This window comes from Staurois parvus, unplaced genomic scaffold, assembly GCF_062004578.1.
Source record: "Staurois parvus isolate SC_StPar_1 unplaced genomic scaffold, SC_StPar_1.0 ptg000013l, whole genome shotgun sequence".
Classification (NCBI taxonomy): Eukaryota; Metazoa; Chordata; class Amphibia; order Anura; family Ranidae; genus Staurois; species Staurois parvus.
In genome coordinates this window covers 11524815-11539755 of record NW_028317809.1, presented here as the reverse complement: position 1 = coordinate 11539755, position 14941 = coordinate 11524815, and the positions used below count along the sequence as shown (strand labels likewise).

The following is a 14941-nucleotide window of genomic DNA, read 5'->3' as shown; positions in this document are numbered from 1 at the left end:
CTCTAATTTTTCCATTCTCTTTCAGCCTCCTTTTGACTCAACCATCATCAGGATTTTGGAGTTTTCTGGAGAGGTTTTTGTATTGATAACATGAAATAATTATCAACATTCATAAATCAACTTTAACATTTAGAATTTATTACTTATTTAGTTCAATAATGTTATATTTCTACCATCAACATTAAAAAAATGTGTATGTGTATTCTCAGTTAAAACAGTTCAAAAAGTTAATGGACTTTGCATACTGTATAACTGACCATAAATTATTTATTTTGAAACTTGTTTGCTGAATCTGCTTATAAAAAAAAATTCTATCCTTTAAGATAAATCAATAAGGCATCATCAAGAAAAGGTAACTACCTAAGGGTCAGTCCATCCACTCATATTTCAGTTTAATTTTAATATTTTGGTTGATGCTAGTTGCCTACACATTCGCTACCTTCCTATAAATGGAAAAATATCATCTGGAGTTCCAGGTTCTGATCTCCCTTTTCCAAAAGGCTCATGAACTATTGCCATGACCATGGTGATTGGATGTTCCTGTGAACAAAGGAGAGCTGAGACACAAGCTAACACAATTTTTCTCTGGAGCCCATGTTAAACATAGCAGCTAATGGGTAATTAATCGCTCAGACATCTACCCAGCAGGCTGAGATTTGGGTGGACTGAATGTTTACAATAAAGTCTTTATCCCACTTCTGCTGAAGACCAATAGCCAGACAGCAATATGAACTCAAATTGTTCACCACCTAATGTTAGTAAAGATTTTAGAGCTACTAAAGTTTGATGGAGCCCTACAATCAGATATTTTAAATTAGTAAAGTTTACAGCATGTATTGTATGTTGGAAACTAGCTGTAGTATGACAAAGAGCGCAATTCCATCAATTTCAATAAAATCTGATTGTAAGCTTTGCAGGTTAAGAACTCAAATTCATATCTGCACAGCATTGTGACATCATAAGGATTTAGGTATCATATCAACAGGTGTATAACACATTGCTCTGCAATGTTTAGAATATCTGAATTGTAGCTAAGCCAGAGTGCATGACCACTAGATTCAACACAACTAAAATAGCAAAGATCACAAGAGAGCTTCACGTGGCACAGTCCATAAGTAGCTGTAACTGGTCTTTCAATGACTATTACTGAACACTCCATTTTCTGTAGCTTTTCGGGACACACAGTTGTTGTTGTTTCTGCCCCGATGTCCCCTCTTTTTCTCCACTATTGAAGACTTTTTGAACTCTCGTCCACTGTCGTCACTCTCCTCCACATCACTTCGAACATCGTTGCCTAGCTGCATGGTACAAAAGATTTTATTGGAGTAATGTTCAGATTTACTTTGCACACATAAAAGCAGAGATTCAACAAAAAAAGTGATCAATTAAACAAGACATAAGAAAAAATGCATTTTAAATTCATATAGGTTAATTCTCAGATTTGAGTAAAACCGAGAACTTTGCTGAGAACGGAGAACAAATGCTGGAGGAAGCCTTGTTTTGTAAGGAAAAGCAACTATAATTAAAAAAATAAATAATTTTGAACTTGGGTACCTGCAACAGCCAACTTAAACTTCCTCTTTCCTAAATATAAAAATGAAGCTGCCCAAGGACAGCCAGGCCTAATCAAAAAAGGGAAACTGTGGAAATACAAACAGGACCATTAATCATTTTTTAGAATTTGCTGGTTCTATGGCTGATATGATGATCCTTGACTATTTAGTGAGCCTATGGCCCAAAACACATATGCAACTAGATGGTCAACCTGAGAATTACATTTCTAAAAGAAGCTGACAATGGCAGCTTCTGGTCATGCCTAAAAGATAGGTTTACTTTAAAGAGACATGGCAAATAAAACCCAGTTTGTTCAATCTATGTGTAAGATCTATACTGCAACCCTGCTAAAGTTGTATATATTGAAGAAAATGTCATAAATGGCATGTCAACTGCATGCGCAGGTAAACTTGGCATACTGCTATCTATCGAACCTCCATCTCAGTTATCATATTACCAAATTAATATTGATCATCAAAGCTTATCTCTAACAAAGAATAAAATTAGTTCGTGGTTGAAAAAACCTAAATGAGAGAAAAGGAGCAGCAACATGGATAAAAGTTGGTGGTATGGGGTATTGTGAGCATACATCTGCAAGTAGTTGTGCTATGAATATGTATAAATCAGAGATGTATGTACAGTTAGGTCCATATATATTTGGAAACAAGCACAATTTTAGCTTTTTTCAGATATTTACCAAAACATATTCAAGCTAGTTATATAATAGATATGGGCTGAAAGTGCACACTCTCAGGTTTTATTTGAGGGTATGTGCATTCAAATTGAAGGAAGGGTTTAGGAATCATAGCTCTTAAGAGTAGCCATCCCCCCTTTTTCAAGAGACCAAGTAATTGGACACTTGAATCAAAAGCTGTTTCATAGCCAGGTGTGGGCTACACCTTTGGTATTTCTTCATCAATTAAGCAGGTAAAAGGTCTGGAGTTGATTCTATGTGTGGTATTTGCATTTGGAATCTATTTAACTTATATCATGCGTTCAACGGAACTGTCCATGAAAGTGAAACAGGCCATTGTAAGGCTTCAAAAATGAAACAAATCCATCAGAGAGATAGCAGCAACATTATGAGTGGCCAAATCAACAGTCTGGTACATTCTGAGGAAAGAAGAACGCACTGGTGAGTTCAGCAACATAAAAAGGCATGGACGTCCACGGAAGACAACAGTGGTGGACGATCGCAGGATCCTCTTTATGGTAAATAAAAACCCATTCACAACATCCACACAAGTGAAGGACACTTTCCAAGAGATGGGTGTATCATTGTCAAAGTCTACAATCAAGCGAAGACTTCACGAGAGCAAATACAGAGGGTTTACTACAAGGTGCAAACTATTCATAAGCCTGAAGAATAGAAAGGCCAGACTAGATTTTGCCAAAAAACATCTAACAAAGCCAGACCAGTTCTGGAGAAGCATTCTTTGAAAGGATGAAACTAAAATTAATTTGTACCAGAATGACGGGAAGAAAAAAGTGTGGAGAAGGCTTGGAACAGCTCATGATCCAAAGCACACAACGTCATCTGTAAAACATGGAGGAGGCAGTGTGATGGCATGGGCATGCATGGCTTCCAGCGGCACTGGGTCATTGGTGTTTATTCACGATGTGACAGAAGACAGAAGCAGCCCGATGAATTCTGCAGTGTTTAGAGATATACTGTCAGCCCAGATTCAGCCAAATGCAGCAAAGTTGATTGGAAGCAACCCAGGAGCTTTTGAAACCAGCTGCAGTTAGAGCCTGGCAAAGCATCAGAAAGGAGCAAACCCAGTCTTTGGTAATGTCCATGGGTTCCTACCTTCAGGCAGTCATTGCAAGTAAAGGATTCTCAACAAATTATTAAAAATGAACATTTTATTTATGATTATATTAATTTTTCCAATTACATTTGAGCCCCTGAAAATGGAAGGACTGTGTATAAAAATGGTTGCAGTTCCTAAAATTTGTACTTGAATTTGAAGTGCAGACTTTCAGCTTTAATTCAAGGGGTTGAACATAACATATCATTTGGACTGTTTCGTTTTAATTTATTCTGGTGGCATACAGAGCCAAATGTATGAAAATTGTGCCTGTGTCCAAATATATATATGGATCTAACTTTATATGTATCATGTGTTTGTCCATTGTACTAAATAGGTAAGCACAGCTAAACATGATTCTGTCAACAGGTTACAATTCAAAGCAGGACCATTTATACCCAGAGGTGGGAGAATGATGAATGATGAAGTGCAACTTCAGCAAGTAAGCTTATCTACATTATACTGCATATGTACTACTTGCAAAGTTTCATAGTATATAAAGCTGGACCTTATACTACTGTTTTTCACATTACCCATTACAGCTGCAATATTTAAAGTATGTATTTATGTAGCATAAGATGAAATTTATGCTACTTTCATTTATTTCAATTCTATATCGATTACTAGCAATACTAACTAACATCTAGGACAAATGATATATGCTAGAAACAATTACAGTATACCATACTAAACGCTGGTATGAAAACATTTTCTCAAATGGTTACAGTGTACAATACATGTAAAGGCTTAGGCCCCATGTACACGAGACACTTCTGAACGATGGAAACTGACTGCTGGAAAACAAAGGTTAAAAAACATCTATTTAGCCACGTTTGCATAATGCGTTTATGTGCGTTTGCGTTTAGAAGCGTTTTTTACAGATAAGCACAGGAGAACCTCCCAAATGCCCAGAAAGCACTGAAATGTGGTAAATTATTAACTATTTTAGAGAAATACAGAGAGTAGAAGCAGAGACAACAGTATGTGTTGACATTAGCTAGGTGTGAGTTGCTCATTAACATTTCTTTTGGTTCCAAGGGTGGGACAGATGTCTGCTGGAGTGAGTCATTGAGGCCCACTGGCAGGGGGTCTTCATGAGGAATTTGAGGTGTGAATGTGCATTAACATATCTTTTGTTTCCAAGGGTGGGAGAGGTCTGAGGTGTGAATTGGTCATTACAATGTGTGACAAGCTTGGTAGGAACATCCTGTTTTCGGTGTTTTGTCCATCTGAGTACCTTGAAAACGCTTTGCGTGCATTTTTCATGATGAAAAAAGGCTCTGGACTGCATCAGGAACTGGAAGAGTTAAAAAAAAGGAAAATGCAAACGCTTAAAAATGTGATTTGCCGCGTTTACAAGTGTTTTGCTTTTGGAACGCTGATAAAATCGACTGCTGAACACAAGTTTTCTGCGTTCAAAAAAACGACTGTAAACTCAACTGCCTGTAAACGAAGATGCGTACATGGACACATAGGAAAACATTAGGGCGAGTCAGGGGCTGCTGAAAAAACGCTGAACAGCTCCTAAACGTGGGTTTATCAGCTGCAGTGTACATGAGGCGTTTTTTTAAGCTCCTAGAAGCTGTTAATAGCATGTTCCTTTCTGGTCCCCAAAGCTAATTAGTGTTATCCTATGTGTCCATGCACACTACTGTAGGCTATTAGTATTTTTTAGGCTTCAGCTTCTAATAGCAGCAAAAAAATTATTTTTAAGCAAAAAAAAAGTTTTTAATGCTTCTAAAACACTACTGACAGCTTTTTTCTAGCTATTTCTTTTTTTTTTTCAACATGTACTGTAAAAACACTAATAAAATGCTAAAGCTCCTAAACACTTCTAAATTCTACTAAAACGCCACTAAAATGCTACCAAAAACATTTTTTATTCAGCGTTTTTTTTCCAGCATTTTTTAAGTTAAAAAAAAAAACGCTAGTGTGCCCTGAAGCCTTAATCTAATATTTATCAACATGCAGTACATTTATTTATTTCAGATTCTGAACTCTGTGCTATTTATAACTTCTTCTTTGCCAGTTGTTACCAGAAGTATCCCTTTTTAATAACTTTACATTTTTTACACTTGTAAAACCTTTTTTTAACAACAGATACTGGCCATTTTAAAATGTACTTTTGCTGCAACTGCAATATTTACTGATAAGTACCTTTTTTTTCCCACGCTAAAATTGTGGTCACATGACCAGTTTATTTCTCTTCCTTACCCTCCCATCCATCCCAGCAAAGGTTGGGAACAGAAGAGATCAACACCCTCATCTCAGTGAAGCACACACTTGCATAGAAGCCGCATGTCATAGTGTACCTAGTGACTCATGCTGTGAAAGGGGTGAGGCTGTGATTTGTGTGAATATAGTAATGCCAAGTTTCACATCCACAAACGTTATAAGCCAAGTTGAGAAAGATACCAGTCACTGTATGTGGACAATACTCTGCTACTAGTAACTCCCACTGGCAACATAACTAATTACATTTTCCTTGTAGTTTGAAGTACTGCAGTGTGTGTGACAGTGGCCAGGATAAGAAAGGGCTGTGTGATGGGCTGTGTGATGGTGACTGTCACATAACCAAAAGTTTAAACAACCCAAAATGCCTGTGTGCACTACATAGAGCAGGAAAAATTAAAGTGTAACTTTACACTTAACAACTTTCTTCTTCCTGGAGGCTGCCATTTTGCTGAAGCCCAGAGCCCCTGAGCAGCAGTAAATCTTTAGGCTGTCAGTAGATCTGCCTCTAGTGGCTCTGATTTTTGGCACAGTACCAAAAAAAAGAGAAACTGTGCAGAGCAGGATGAGATAATGTATTACTGGATTGTACACAGTATTGGCACTTACTTTTAATGTTTTACATAGCTATACCTGCAAATGGGGCCAGAATGAAGTGATCTATCAGGACTTAATTTTCTGATTAAACTTCCACTTTAATAATGGTGGTCAGGGTGCTCTGTGCTAGCCCAGCTAAGTAAAAATTTAGCAAGCCAAGCTTTATTATTAACAGAAAAAATAATCCAGGCAGAGTTACCAATCCCTGACCAGAATATTAAAGAAGCAGATGTTAAGATGAAAATTAAAAAAAAAAAATTCTTATATTAGATTTCAATAAATAACAGTGGTTTTGCAAACATTAAATGATCTTAGAGATGTTCATGATGGTTCAAAATTTCTTCCCTTCCTTTTAAGAAGGCAGCTTTTGTTATGAATTTTTAAATCTACAGGCACACCACAGTTTACGAACGCCTCAGTTAATGTAATTTTCGGTTTATTATTATTATTATTATTATTATTATTATACAGTATTTATAAAGCGCCAATAGTTCGCTCAGCGCTGTACATTACAAAGGGGGACAGAACATGTGACAGAACAATACCAATACAATGCAAAACACGAGGGGATCAAGGGCCCTGCTCTTTCGAGCTTACAATCTAGGAGGGAGGGGATGGTGGCACAGGAGGAGATAGCTGTGGGGGATGGAGTGGTAGAAAGAGTGGAGGAGGTCGGCAAGTTAGCAGGGGGTGGGGTAGGCTTCCCTGAAGAGATGGGTATTCAGGGTGCGCCTAAAGGAGAGGAGAGTAGGTGATAATCTGATGGGTTGGGGCAGGGAGTTCCAGAGGATGGGTGACACCCTGGAGAAGTCCTGGAGGTGGGCATGGGAGGAGGAGACCAGGGAACTAGAGAGAAGGAGGTCTTGTGAGGAGCGGAGTGTGCGTGCTGGGCGGTACTTGGATATTAGGTCAGTGATGTAGTTCGGGGCAGTATGGTGGACAGCTTTGTACGTTAGCATTAGGATTTTGAATTTGATCCGTTGCGCAATCGGAAGCCAGTGGAGGGATTGGCAGAGGGGGGTGGCGGATACAGAGCGGTTGGAAAGGTGAATGAGTCTGGCAGCCGTATTCAGGATCGACTGAAGCGGGGATAGCCAGCGGCGAGGCAGGCCAGTGAGGAGGGAGTTGCAGTAGTCGAGTCGTGATATGAGGAGGGAGTGGATGAGCTGTTTAGTGGTTTCTGGGGTTAGGAACGTGCGGATTTTGGCGATGTTGCGGAGGTGGAGTCTGCACGACTTTGTTAAAGATTGGACTTGGGGTTGAAAGGATAGGTTTGAGTCCAGAATGACACCAAGTACTCGGGCCTGCAGGGCGGGTTTGATGGTAGCGTTGTTGGATGTGACGGAGAAGTCAATGGGGGGTGGTGTCCGGGCTGGGGGGAAGACAAGAAACTCGGTTTTGGAGAGGTTCAATTTAAGGAAGTGGAGTGACATCCAGTCTGATATGTCGCTCAGTAGGTGTGTGATTCGGGCTGAGACCAAGGGGGTGAGGTGGGGGGTTGAGAGATAGATTTGTGTGTCGTCGGCATAGAGGTGGTAGTTGAAGCCGTGAGAGTGTATGAGTTGGCCAAGGGAGGAGGTATAGATGGAGAAGAGAAGGGGCCCAAGGACAGAGCCTTGAGGGACCCCAACAGAGAGGGGGAGTGAGGGGGAGGTGGTAGCATTATAGGTAACGCTGAAGGAGCGTTGTGACAGGTAGGATGAGAGCCAGGAGAGAGCAGAATCTCTGAGGCCGAGGGAGTGTAGTTTTTTGAGGAGGAGGGGGTGGTCGACTGTGTCGAAGGCCGCAGAGAGGTCAAGGAGTAGGAGCACTGAATAGTGGCCATTAGCTTTGGCGGTTAGCAGGTCGTTGGAGAGTTTGAGTAAGGCAGTTTCGGTGGAGTGTAGGGGACGGAAGCCGGACTGTAGGGGATCGAGGAGGTTGTTGTCGTTGAGGTGAGAGCATAGGCGGGTGTAGACTAGGCGCTCGAGGAGTTTAGATGTAAATGGGAGCAGGGAGATGGGTCTGAGGTTGTTCGGGTCATTAGGGTCCAGGGAGGGCTTTTTAAGTATGGGGGTGATGTGTGCATGTTTCAGAGGGGAGGGGAAAGTGCCGGAGGAGAGGGAGAGATTGAAGATGTGGGTGAGGGAGCGTAGGATGGAGGGGGAAGGAGGTCGTAGGAGTTGTGAGGGGATAGGGTCGAGGGGGCAGGTGGTGAGGCAGGCATCAGAGAGGATCTTGGAGACTTCCTTGATGGTAGTAAGGTCAAAGGTGCGGAGTGTTGGGGGAGCTTCAGTATGAGGAATGTAGGGTGGGGTGGAAGAGGAGGTCAGAGCAGTGGTGGGGCCGTGGGAGAGGGGTGAGGAGGGGGTAGCTGAGTGAGGGTGAAGGGGGTTGGAGAGAGTTTGAGCAGCGACGAAGTCCCTGCGGGTTATGTCAAGGGGAAGGGGGGATAAGGGAGTAGCTGTGTGAGAGGGGACGGGTTGAGAGGGCGTGTGAGTTGTGGCAATGTCCTTGCGAATTGTGTCAATCTTGTTTTTGAAGTGAATCTCAAGGGCAGTGAGTGAGGTGCTGGGTGGAGGTGGGGGTGGAGAGAGTAGAGTGTTGAAGGCGGAGAAGAGTCGGCGAGGATTGGAGGAGAGGGCCTTGATGAGGGTCAAGAAGTAGGCCTGTTTGGCAGCATGGAGGGAGGAGGTGTAGGTGTGGAAGGCAGATTTGTAGCGGGTGAAGGCTTGTTGGGATTTGGTTTTGCGCCATAGTCGCTCAGGGGCACGACTGTGTCGTTTGAGGGTTTTGGTGTGATCAGTCTGCCAAGGCTGGAGCGGTCGGGGTCTGATGTTGCGTGTGGTTAAAGGCGCTAGTGAGTCAAGGGCTGTTGAGAGCGTGTTGTTGTAGGCGGTCATAGCCAAGTAGGGGCAGGACAGGGGGAGGATGCTGTCATAGAGATGATCAGCTGCAGAGTGGAGGGGGGCAGGGTTAAGGTTGCGGAGGTTACGGCTGGTAGTAGTGTGACATTTGGAGGGGTAGGCGTTGGAGGACGAGGAGATAGAGAAGGTAATCAGGTTGTGGTCAGAGAGAGGGAAGGGGGTGTTAGTGAGGTTGTGGGGAGCGCAGTGGTTGGAGAAGACAAGATCAAGGATATTACCGTTGGAGTGGGTGGTGGATTGTATGCACTGTGCAAGTGTAAAGGAGGAGGTTAAGTGGAGGAGACGGGCTGTGTCTGGGTTGTCGAGGTTGACAGGGATGTTGAAATCCCCAAGGATGATGGTGGGTAGCTCAGAGGAGAGGAAGAAGGGTAGCCAGGAGGAGAAGTCATCCAGGAAGCGGGGTATGGATCCAGGAGGCTGGTATATCACAGCAATCTTCAGGGGGGTTGGGGAGAATAGTCGGACGCAGTGGGCCTCGAAGGAGGAGAAGGATAGGGAGGGGGGGTTTGGGAGGACTCTGAAGGTGCTCTGCGGTGACAGGAGCAGACCAACCCCACCACCTTTACGACCGTTATGCCTGGGTGAGTGGGTCCAGGTGAGACCTCCATAGGAGAGTGCAGCAGGGGAGATAGAGTCAGTGGGCTGGATCCAGGTTTCTGTGATCGCTAGGAGGTTGAGGGAGTCAGAAACAAAGAGGTCGTGGATGGCGGTAAGCTTGTTGCACACCGATCGGGCGTTCAGGAGTGCACATGAAAACGGGGGGGAGATTTTAGGGAGCAGGGGGACAGATACTAAGTTGCGGGGGTTGCGGCGGGACGTGGAGGCGGGAGGGTGTTGTGCGAGTGAGGGAGCTGGTGGAGGGCCAGGATTCGGGGAGATGTCCCCCGCGGTTATGAGGAGGAGAAGGGTGAGAAAGGTGGCATGGGAGCGGGATGTGCATGAGCGTGAAAAACTACTAGTGGAGGTGTTGGGGTCAGTGGGAGAGTGGAGTAATAGGAGGAGGTGGTGGGTGCCGTAGAGGGGCGAAGGAAGCAGTGAGGAGACAATATACAATTGTTTGGGAGGAGCAGAGGGATATAGTGAATGGATTTTGGGAACGGAGGAGAGGAAAATGAGAAGGAGGAGTGGAAGAAGCATTTTTGGGAGGTGATGAGAGCAATAGTAGGGAGATGATAGCAATGAGGGGGAGATGTAAAAGTTTTGGGGTGGAGCACAGGGGTAAAGAAATGAGATTTGGGAATAGAGGATAGTAATGTGATAAGGAGAAGAGGGGTGTATTATATAAAGGTACACGGAGTGGGTCTCAGGCATATAAGAGATGTTTCCCAGGCTGTTTGCTTGCAGTCTGTCCAGCGTGCAGTAGAGCTTCTTGCTGTTGATGTGTCTTCCTGCTGCTTAAGTTCTCCTGCTTTAGTTCAACTGCTGCGTTTAACTGCTTCGCACTCGTTCTAAGCCGCACTCAATCTGAAGCAGCACCCCCATCAGAGACTGTGCCCCCCATCAATTTATGAATGAAAAGCCATTGAAAATAATGGCTCGGTTTACTAATTTTACAATACAAACACATTAATTGGTTTTCAATGCATTTACAAATTTTTTTTTAATCATTTAATCATGTCCCTGTACAGTATTTATGCCTTTATAGTGCACTTTATAAAGAGTTTTGAACAGATAAACATTTATTTTGACTTTTTCTTGACCTCCGGAACAGATTAGTTGGTTTTCAATGCATTTACAATTTTTTTTTAATCATGTACAGTACAGTACTATGCCTTTAAAGTTCACTTTATAAAGAGTTTTGAACATATAAAACTTTTTTTGACTTTTTTCTGACCTCCCGGAATGGATTAATTGGTTCTCAATGCATTTACAAATTAATTTCTAATCATGTCCCTGTACAGTATTTATGCCTTTAAAGTGCACTTTATAAAAGAGTTTTGAACAGATAAAAGACTTTTTTTTCTGAGCTCCGGAATGGATTAATTGTTTTTCAGTGCATTCCTATGGGAAACCGCATTTCGGTTTACGAATTTTTCGCAATATGAAAAGTGCCGCAGAACGAATTAAATTGGTAAACTGAGGTACACCTGTATATATTTTAACTGTTAAGGTTTAAAACATAATATAGACTTTTAATACCGGTTTCAGTGCAATTTTATGCCTATTCACTCCCCAGCTGGAAAATGAGGGACAATCTTGGCTGGACATGGGCCAAGACACTGTGCACCTCTTTTGGTGACAGCTCAAACTTTTGGATTTCTCCTCACGTTCGGGCCCAGTGATAACGGTCACCAAGGCAAATAGTAGGAGTGAATAGAAACCAAAATGACCAAAGTACCAAACAGTGGTACTGACTCTTCTCTATTCTATTAAAAAAAACTATTCTGGTTTTAGATACACTTTAATTATTATATAATATGCTAACTACAACATGTCCTATTAGGTCCCTTAATGATGAGCGTCAGGGAGTGGGAAAGTACTCCTCATAGTTTAGCTTGGCCTTCATAAGAGTCAGTATAATAATAAACATTTATTTATTTCAGTTACTTACAGTATATAGCGCTGTCAATTTACACAGCACTTTACATATATATTGTACATTCACATCAGTCCCTAACCCTTATGGGGCATACAGTCTAAGGTCCCTAACTTACATCCACACACATACTAGGGCCAATTTAGACAGGATCCAATTAACCTACCAGCATGTCTTTGGAGTGTGGGAGGAAACCAGAGTACCTGGAGGAAACCCACGCAGGCACAGGGAGAACATGCAAACTCCAGGCAGGTGGTGCCATGGTTGGGATTCGAACCAACAACCCTAGTACTGCCAGGTGGAAGTGCTAACCATTTAGCCACTGTGCTGCCCCATAAACATTAAGCCTATGTCCATACTTAGTGTCTTGTGAATGTGCATGTTTTCACTCGCGTCTGCGTTTCACACTTGGGGTGCCATTAGCAATGAATAGCATCACAAGCAAGGTGCTTGCTGTTCACGCATTCTATTAATGTGTGTGTGAAACCGCGTGCTTTTCATGGAATGCTCAGATATGAATGGAGCCTATATGAAGAGCATTTATTATATTATATTAGGTACATACAGATATCATTTAAATCACAGTCTGTAACCAAATAATTAAACAAAAAAATCATACATACCTTTCCAGTGAATGTGAACCTATATAACATCCGCAATATCATATATGCCCAAAACATATGAAGTATTTGGAGAATCATTAGTAGGGCATTAAAAAAATAATATCCAAAAAAAGGTTGAAAGCGTAACATGGAGTAGTAATACGTGCTATAAATGATCCTGGAAAATAGAAATGTGTACATCTTAACCTGGATTTTGTAGCTGCTGACTTTTAATAAACACAAAAATGGCTGGAACCCAGCTTTAAGCTAAAGTCCAGCTAAAAAAATGCCTATAGCTTTGGTCGTATCACTTTCCTGTAATGTAAGCTGTCCCATTTGTTCAGGCAGCTGGATCTTGGAGAAATTTTCACTGCAGGGATGCCTGTCCTCTTCCTGTCCCTAAACGTCTGGCACTGCAATGGTTAAGAGCTTCAGGGCTTCTTGTAGAAAAGCAGTATAGATGGTCTGATGGGGACACACCCTCCTTTCTGATCCTCCACTGAAAAAATATATTTCATTGATTACTAAAAATTCTTCCTGCGCCTAGTAAAACACTCTAATACAGGTTCTATCCTGCTGCTGTGCACTGTGATCAACACAAACAATGAAAAAAAGGAAAAAACAGCGCAAACATAGACCTTTACATGAAATCAATATTACAAAGTGCAAACATAAGTGAAAAATTAATCAGTGGTAAAGTCCATCAAAATAAACCAAAGTTCAAAAAATATTAGTGCAAAAAAGAAAAAGAAAAAAAGAAAAAATATTTTCAAATTCTTCTTCTAATATAGAGGAACTTCCACCTTCCACCCGTGAAAACCAATATCAAATGCACTCACCAGATAAAGGTGAAAAAAACGCCTCTTAGGAATTTTATGGGATCCTACACCCTCTTTCGTATCCACTCTATAGGAATCCTCCTCTCCACCATAGGCTCCACCATCCGACCAGGGAGAAAAAAATCTCAGATAGTGTAATATTGTAAGACACCATTCATAAGTGAAATCAAGGATTAAGGTCACTCACATTCAATTCAATTTAAAAAGGCATATTTATTAGGATCAGCTTCTTCCAGATAAACAGTAGATGCAAGGCAACCTCCCACGGAATCTCACATCACAGCTCCAGGTTTCAGCAGAAGCTCTACAGAGACACCGCATATACAGATCCCAAAAGATGGCCGCTGGAACGCACCGCTCAGCGTGCGCTCCACTCACCGGAAGTGACGTCAGACGTACGGAGTACAAACCGGAAATGCGTCAACGCGTTTCGCCCCTCCCATCGGGCGTTCTCAATTCACTTATGTTTGCACTTTGTAATATTGATTTCATGTAAAGGTCTATGTTTGCGCTGTTTTTTCCTTTTTTTCATATTTCATTGATTGCACAGTATGTAACATGATGTGTGAACGGGGGAAAGAATCCTGTAATTGATCAGACTTTCCCTTATTCACTGATCATGTTACAAGCAGTATAGTCAATGAAAGAAATTATTTCATTGAAGGAAGAGCAAGGAGGGGGCATGTCACTGTTGGGTAATCTTTATTGCTGTTCTGCCTAAAAGACCCAAATCTGTTAACCATTGCAGTGGCAAGTTGGGAGACAGGGAGAGGACAGTCCTCCTTGCAGTGAAGATTTTTCCAGGATCCAGCTGCCTGCACAAGGGGATACATTCTTCTTTACATCTGTTTTATTTGTAAACTTCAACTACTTCGCGTCTTAGGCAATTTTAAAACTTTTCGCACATGCTAAAAACGATATTTCTTTGCCAGAAAATTACTTAAAACTTCCAAAAAATTATATAATTTCTGAAAGCAGAGGCCCCGTAGAATAAAATGGTGACAAGTGCAAACTTTTTCTTTCACAATATTTCCACAAATGTTTATCAATCTCTATTTTCAGGAAAAAAACACACTAAAATGAATTTTTATGCATTCAAACACCATATAATACACAATTTTTGGTAAAAAAAAATACAACCCCAACTCCACTCTATATCTTGTAAAACAATATCAATATACCTCCTAATACATTTTCTAAACAATGGAAGTCATGGTTTGCCCCTCTCTCCCTGGTTTCACTTCGGTTGTTAGAATGTTAACCCTGCTTGTTATAGCGGTCATGCAATGGAACAGGGTTGGCCTATTATTATTTCGGCCCAAAATGTCCAAGCTCTTGCACAGTAGTGAGAGTTAGAGATCCTTCCTTGCTGGCTTTTGGGTGTAAACAGACACATGTTTTTTTTTATGTTTTCTTATGTTTTTTTTTTATGGTCAATGGAATGACTATATACTACATATGAAGGTTCTCTGCTAAACGTCTCTCATGTACATACCTGATGCTGCTGAATTAGACTTGTTACTGAGTCTGCTCTATGGGTTCTAATTGGATGCTTTGCTGTGTACATCCAAAATGTGCCTGCTGAAAGGCTTATTCATGTCTGATTTCTTACACGAAAGTAATTGCTGATATGTTTTTGTATTTTGTATAACTGAAAACTTTCTAATAAGAAAATTGGTCAAAACAAAAACAAAAAAAATACAGTTTGTACAATCATGTTTCAAGAATTTAAAATGTCATTCACTAATGTTCTTTGCAGTAGATAACGCATGTGTCTTCACGGGCTACTTGTTGACCTAGTCCTTTCCATATTGGCCCATCCAGCCATAATAAATCTGATAAATTGTTATGGGCACCAAATATT

The 14941-nt window shown here is 41.5% G+C and overlaps 1 protein-coding gene across 3 annotated transcripts in view; it reads right to left on the bottom strand.

Annotated features, from left to right (window-relative positions):
* Positions 1-116: 116 nt before the first annotated feature.
* Positions 117-14941, bottom strand: part of LOC149473603 (ceramide synthase 2-like) — a 174750-nt gene continuing 159925 nt past the window's right edge. For 2 of the 3 annotated variants that reach the window (XM_089675632.1, XM_089675641.1), the window contains 2 exons: positions 12260-12416; positions 117-1298 (listed from right to left, as the gene is read on the bottom strand). In XM_089675632.1, the coding sequence (XP_089531758.1) occupies positions 1134-1298; positions 12260-12416 (322 nt within the window). In that variant the 3' untranslated portion in view covers positions 117-1133. The remainder of the gene's footprint in view (positions 1299-12259; positions 12417-14941) is intronic. The other variant, XM_089675650.1, reaches the window with a different exon arrangement.